Source organism: Sycon ciliatum, chromosome 11 (genome assembly GCF_964019385.1).
Source record: "Sycon ciliatum chromosome 11, ocSycCili1.1, whole genome shotgun sequence".
NCBI lineage: Eukaryota > Metazoa > Porifera > Calcarea > Leucosolenida > Sycettidae > Sycon > Sycon ciliatum.
In genome coordinates, this window is record NC_088653.1 from 15,830,006 (window position 1) to 15,837,153 (window position 7,148).

The following is a 7,148-nucleotide window of genomic DNA, read 5'->3' on the forward strand; positions in this document are numbered from 1 at the left end:
GGTAGCTGCTTTGCGCACAGATTCAGCTCATCTGCAATCCTCTTCTCGGCAACAGCTCTTTTCATCATAGTTTCACTTTTCTCGCTTGTATTTTCCCCATAGTTCTATCAGCCGTAGCTCCGCCTCGGCAGAAAAGACAACTCGAGGCATGGTACTACCGGACTCTCCAAAAACTAACAAAAACTCGACACACCAAACCACTTGTTTCGACTTGCCTGAAAACTAAAAGCCGAAATCCGCTTTCAAAGCCGCCTTCAAAGCCGCTCCGGGATGGCTTTGAACGTTGATGTGATTTTTCACTTTTCGGGCATGTTTCCATGCCCACTTCAAAGAACATGATGCTTGTATGCGGTTTTGTACCGTGTGTGAATGGGGCCTTAGCTTCGTGAATCGAATCCTCTTCCGCCGTGCTGCCCGTGAAATTTATTTGAATCGCCGTGGTATGTGTGTTGTTCGCTAGAGGAACGTGCTAGGTGCAGCCGAGTGCGTGTGATGGTGATTTAGAGCTCTCTCCGGCTTCCGTCCAGCACACTCACATGATCTAGCCTGGCAAGTGAGCGTCAGAGCACCGTTCGCTGCATGACTTCACCTGAGTTTGTCTTTGACGCAGACAGGTCCGCGGGACACGAGTGTGAGAGAGGAAAACATAGCGAGCTGAGAGGAAGTCGCTTTTGCCCACATCCACGCGGTGCAATAGCGCTGGAATGTCGCAGAGAAGTAGCAGTTTGTGCGACGCAGTCTCGTTATAGTTAGACAAGTAATTTCCGGCAGTGGGTCGCTGTGCTGAATCGATTGGAACTCGAAGTAGTGTTCGCCTGACACCAACATAACGGTCCCAGTCTACGTGAGTGTGACACTTCACGGCGTTCCTTTACGCCGCTAGCTAGCACGCTAGCAAGAAAGTGTTACTGTGTGTGTGTGTACGTGTGTGGACCAAGCTGTATTTACCAGTGCCTGGAGTTACATTTTGGTGTATCGAGGATTGGAGTTCCGATACACTCGGCGCATGGTCATCCTCAGTGAAATTGTGGTCTGCTATCAACTCGTTGAACAGTGAACGAGCAACAGGAGCGTTTGAGCTCCCCAGTTCCAGTCGTACAGCGTGGTCCGTAGTTCTACAGCCAGCGAACGCTAGCCATGGCGTCTCGCAAGGGAATGATGCGTTGTACGGTGCGCATGCTGGACCTCGGTGCACGCGCCTCGTTCCGCTACCACGAAATCAGCGTGAGTTGATGTTGTTGTTCAAATAATTGACTTCGGTGCGGCTCCTGTGTGTGTGCGCGAGCGCGCGTGTGTGTATGTGTGTCCGTGTGTATATGTCATGTAATTATTTTCAAAACGTACAACAACATGAGCATGAGAAACGCGCACGCATGTTTCAGGAGCATTGACGTATTCTACTCATTTCCCAAACGTATGCTGGCAAAAAAGCTACATAAAGGAAGATACTCAATCTGGGGACAGAACTGTTTCTTCAAATTTGTGGGCTCATCAGCACAGCACAGAGGAAATGGGGCCGCACCTGACAATAAAACATATATTTTTTCAAAGCCGGCGGATAATGTGTATTTTGTGTATTTTTGTCGAAGGCGTATTTATACCAAGGCCCATAACCTACCTTGGCAGAGTGCTCAAGATGACAGGCCAGTGTAAAGAGCATGCTTAGCCTCAAGACTGGTAAACTGGGGAATCCCTGCTGGGCGTGGAATGTCTCTGTGTTATTGAACCTAGTTTACAGAGGCGATTACTTATAAACTTCTTTACTCATTTTGTGGAAGTGAAATTTTGGTGTATGCTATGATGCAGTCTTGCCACTCCATGCCCTTGGCATGCAAAGCATTTTTGACTGATGACGTAATCGTACACTAGTAACTTCTATGCGATGATGTCACTCACATAGCTTCTACAGAGGTTGTGCAAAATTTAATGATGTCATGCCAGCTTGGAGTGGTGGCGAACCCCCCTGCAGAGCATTTGCTTTTGGGAGCTAAGTATACGGTGTGTGCTGGAGGATTTGCTTAGAGGAGCTAAGGCTGTGTTTACATGAGAAATTTCAACCCGGGTCGAGTTTAGCCCGGGTTGAAAGTCTTTACGATAGACAAAAGAGGTGAGCGTTTACATGAAGACAGTTGACCTGGGTCAAATACTGATATGCCGCCAAAAGTCCACTTCTACAGTCCTGTATGGTCATGTGAATCCGTTCGCGCGAAATTTGCATCTCCAGTGCCGTTCAAACCTGGCGCGAGATACGCACAGAAGTACGTTTGTACGATTTTCTTGACTCCCCTTGGGGGGGGGGGGGGGGGGGGAGGGTTGAAATCAACCAGGGGCGAAATTTCAACCCGGGTCAAGCGCAATGCGTCATCTAAACGCGCCATTCATTTTGTGTACATGGCGGGTTGAAATCTGACCCGGGTCGAACTCAACCCGGGTTGAAACGCTTCATGTAAACACAGCCTTAGTATGTACGTCAATCATGCAGCGTGAGTTGGCAGACTCGCACAGTATCTGACGTACAAGTAATTGCTTAACCTGTATTAAGCAGGGGCGTGCTCGGCCCCCCAACTAGGGGGGTGCACGGGAGCCGAGGGGAGCCCCCCCGGCAATTTTCTGCAATTTGTTTGCAACCTTTCTTGAATTTTAGAGCATATTTGCATACATTACAAATGCAATTACCCAGATTGAAATTTGTTGGGGGGTGCACGTGCCCCCCGTGCCCATCGCCGAGCACGCGCCTGATCTATATGTCAGGGCTCACCACGACCGTACAAAGCGTCAATAACGGTCATTTGGATTTGACCAATCAGCGCACGGCAAAACGGGCCGTTTCTTGCAAATACGGGGTGTTTTCTGGGCTTAACTTTAATAGCTGTATTCATTGGTTTTAGACATTAGGCCATTGTGGATTTGTGTTCAGAAGGTGTGTCTTTGGAGGGTTACCGTCTCGAATTTTTCGATTTGGCCTTCGTTTGGCTGAGATCGAATGGTGACATCACTCAAACTCGAAGACGTGCAAACAAGCGAATGAAGAGAAAATATAGAAATCGGGGACGATAAACCGATAGAGAATTCCAAGACCGAGATAATGAGCTATCGACGGTGAGAATCGGCCAAGTAGAACCGTGTTCTACTTTTTTGAAGACATTAAGGTCGCCCGTGCGTTCCAGCGCGCACCAACAAATCCCGGCAGCCGTTCGCATATCTGCAGGGCTTTCAAAACATGATTGTGGAAGATGATATGTAAGACAAAAGGATTGCAATCACCGTTTTGTTCAGTGCCAAGCTGCCTGTGTATTTCCTGGTCCTGTTGAGTCTCGGGCAAATCTGTAGATAGACGCATCCCTTTAAATGAAGCAAGTTGCACCATGATCATTGATTGCACTCTCTACAAAATGTACTGTAGTACTCTACAAATCATAAGACTTTCGAGGGGGGGGGGGCTTTTTCTATTTCAAGCATACCCTGAGCCTGAGGATGTCTCATTCGTAGATGTATCTGGAATGCAGTCTAGAGTGCTAGAGAGTAGAGTGCTCTGTGTGTGCGTGTGGCGTCTATTGGCTGCTGCTGCTGCTGCTGCTGCTGCTGCTGCTGCTGCTGCTGCTGCTGCTGCTGCTGCTGCTGCTGCATACCCACGTGCACAGTATGGGCAGGTCAAGTGGCCAAGAAGTGGAAATCACTTAGCCGATCAGCTGTCCCTGAATGGGAAGCTGATTGGAGGTGCTGTGTCTGCTCAATGATGCCTAGTCACAGGGAAATTCCGCCGCACAAGCCTTGGACTAGAAGAAAGGCATGCTAGAAGTCAATAAATAACGACTCTGGGGTTAAAATTCGATCCACTCTGACCTGGTCAGCAGTGAAGTGAAGTACAGTCAGACCTCGTTTATCCGGATTTCTCGCCATCCGGAAGAAAATAGTTGGTTACAAATGTACAGCATATGCCATGCTTACATACAGTATGTGTGTTCGATTATCCGGTTCCCTCGCCTATCCGGATATTTTTGTGGAAAACGGATGTGTGCGGTTATGCGAGGTCTGACTGTACTAGTGTTTTGTAGTAGTGGAGAGTACAGTAATAAAAATAATAAATTTCACGGCTGGAAGCCGAGTTTTCCGCATCTGCCGTGGGAACGCCACCACTCTCTAGGATCAAAGGCACAGATGCAGCGCCTAAACGGTGGGAGGTGAGTAGATCAGACCCACCAGCAAGTGGTCAAAGACCGAAATCCCATTAGCTGCATCCATGAGGGTATAGTATATGATCAGTAATAAGCCCCTCATGTGGCACTGGGGGGGGGGGGGGGGGGGGTGTAATTATTATATTCTTCAATCTGTACCGGGATGGGGTTCTTGGGCCTGGACGAAGCGCCAGGGGCCCCCACCACCATGGCTGCTGCATGTGCATGCACCGCATGGCTTTTAACTTTTAAAGTAAAGAAGAAAAAAGAGAAAAGGTCATCAGCAGCGTGCGTTGTGATCAGGAGATCCCTGACCGCGTGGCAAACTTTGTTGTTGTTGTATACTTAATTTATAGTGGAAATCAAAACAGGCAACATGCCTAATAACATTGGACCCGCTGTGAATAACATGTTAAAGGATATTGTGGAAGAGAAAAAAATGGAAGGTTGGTTGTAATGAACAGATATCCAACTCAGGTACAAACGAAGCTATCACCACGTTGTACCGGGCCTTTGAGGTGGCGGTCTTGTTGGTGGCGAACTCCGCCTGCGCTAACCAATATTGTGGATCACCCATCCAGCAGGGAGGAAGCTTGCCCCATAAGAGCAAGGTCGGAGTGTTCAACACGCAATGGTCTGGAGCTGGAGCGGAGCCTGAGGAAGCGGACGGTCCTGAGCCACCAGATGATCCTAATGTGGGAGGGTCTGACCGTATCAATATCCAAACGGAATTAATGGTGATAAACAGAGTAGATGTCTGTATTTCGTGACAAAAACCCTGGGTGTGGCGTATACTCCGGTATATACAGCACTGTTTTTTTGTTTGTTTGTATTCTTTATTTAGACTGTTGTTTATACAAATTGTCGACCCATTCAAATTTCGGCCTCCCAGGGCTAAATTCCATTTCGACCGCATCAAATGTTCGACCTGTACTGCTGCCGCCTGTATACACTGTCACACTGAACCTTGCAAAACAAAATTTCGGCCACGGCAAATTTTCGTCCAAACACGACCCGGCCGAAAATAGCCGAAAATCGATATGCACCGAATATTTGTTGACTTACAGCATTCACTAACATCGCACAAGTGTGAGAGAAATGTCTATAGCCGAGCTCATCTGACCATCCAGTGTTGTTGCTACTGCTGCTGCTGCTGCTGCTGCTGCTGCTGCTGCTGCTGCTGCTGTTGTTGTTGCTCCTCCTACTGCTGCTTTGGCTGCTTTTGTTGATGCTGCTGCTTCTGTTGTTGCTGCTGCTTTGGCTGCTGCTGCTGCTGCTGTCACTGCTTCTGTCGCTTCTGGTGCTGTTGTTCTTGCCAGGTGAAGGCAACGGGTCAGGCACTTCTTGACAGTGTCATCACTGACCTGCAGCTGAAAGAACCAGAATACTTCGGATTGCAACTAATAGACGATGCAACTTTGAAGGTACGGTGCGACTGCTCAGTTTCCCGTTCTGTCCATTGAGCATTGGGACGGTATGGGAGGACGCTCCTTTCTGCTTCTTGAATTGGATTTGTTTCTGTGGTTGTCTTCCCGTCGGTGTTTCATATATGCATATGTCTGTCTGTCTGTCTCTTTATCTCTTTCTTTCTCTCTGTCTCTCTCGGTGTGTGTGTATGTGTGTGTGTGTGTGTGTGTGTGTGTGTGTGTGTGTGTGTGTGTGTGTGTGTGTGTGTGTGTGTGTGTGTCTCTGTCTCTGTCTCTATGTCTCTCTCTGTCTCTCTCTGTCTCTCTCTGTCTCTGTCTCTCTCTCTCTGTCTCTCTCTGTCTCTCTCTGTCTCTGTCTCTGTCTCTCTCTCTCTCTCTCTCTCTCTCTCTCTCTCTCTCTCTCTCTCTCTCTCTCTCTCTCTCTCTCTCTCTCTCTCTCTCTCTCTCTCTCTCTCTCTCTCTCTCTCTCTCTCTCTCTCTCTCTCTCTCTCTCTCTCTCTCTCTCTCTCTCTCTCTCTCTCTCTCTCTCTCTCTCTCTCTCTCTCTCTCTCTCTCTCTCTCTCTCTCTCTCTCTCTCTCTCTCTCTCTCTCTCTCTCTCTCTCTCTCTCTCTCTCTTTGTTTCTCTCCCCTCCCTTCACTTCTATAAACTGTCTTGTGTGTGTGAACGTAAGAAGCCAGTTCCTCTTGTGTGGAGAGTGTATAGCAAGACCGCATCTATCCCCTCCCTCCCCTCCCGCTTCCCCTGTTCTTTCTCTTTCCCTCACACTTCCGTTTATCTCGTGCGTCCAGAGCGCGACGATGTCGAGACCAGTTGGTCGACGGAACGCTTGGCCCCCACCACCATGGCTGCTGCATGTTCCCATTGCGTGCACCACATGGCTTTCAGTAATAAAATAAAAAAATAAAAAAAGTTTAACTCGGATGGTGAGCCAATTAAATTATGGTGAAAAAGGAGGACAACATGTTACGAGTTATGACTAACTGTCCACCAACGTAACCAGATCTTATACAGTCAGCGAGTACGACAAAATGGCACAAAACTGACAAGGAGTACTGAGACATTCGGCGACCTGACACCTAGCACACCTAGTTGGAAGGTTGTTGATTTGCGCCTTGGAGAAGTGTTGGAGCTAGGTGTCAGGTCGCCGAATGTCTCAGGACTCCTTGTCAGTTTTGTGCTATTTTGTCGCACTCGCTGACTGTATAAGATCTGGTTACGTTGGTGGACAGTTAGTCATAACTCGTAACATTTTGTCCTCCTTTTTCACGTAAATAAAAAAAAGTCATGGACTGCATTGTAGGTGTACATGCCCATATCTGTACCTTCAGTACCTACCAGCCCACATGCGTGCCCCCCCCCCCCCCCCCCCCCGCAGTACCGACGGAAGCAGCTTTGGTTCGGTCCGGCCATACCACGATCCTTCACATACTGCAAGACATGTTACTATAACGAGTCGCAAATTCAACGATTGTCCAAAATTCGTAGGTTAACGAGAAGATATGTTAACGATCTTGCATTATTCTGCCATATCCACGCACAGCATA

General features: G+C 48.3%; 1 protein-coding gene across 2 annotated transcripts in view; it reads left to right on the top strand.

Annotated features, from left to right (window-relative positions):
• The first annotated feature begins 382 nt into the window (after positions 1-382).
• LOC135827298 (serine/arginine repetitive matrix protein 2-like) overlaps positions 383-7,148 on the top strand; it is a 36,958-nt gene continuing 30,192 nt past the window's right edge. For both annotated transcript variants that reach the window (XM_065339825.1, XM_065339826.1), the window contains exons 1-2: positions 383-1,224; positions 5,495-5,599. In XM_065339825.1, coding sequence (XP_065195897.1) covers positions 1,138-1,224; positions 5,495-5,599 — 192 coding nt within the window. In that variant the 5' untranslated portion in view covers positions 383-1,137. The remainder of the gene's footprint in view (positions 1,225-5,494; positions 5,600-7,148) is intronic.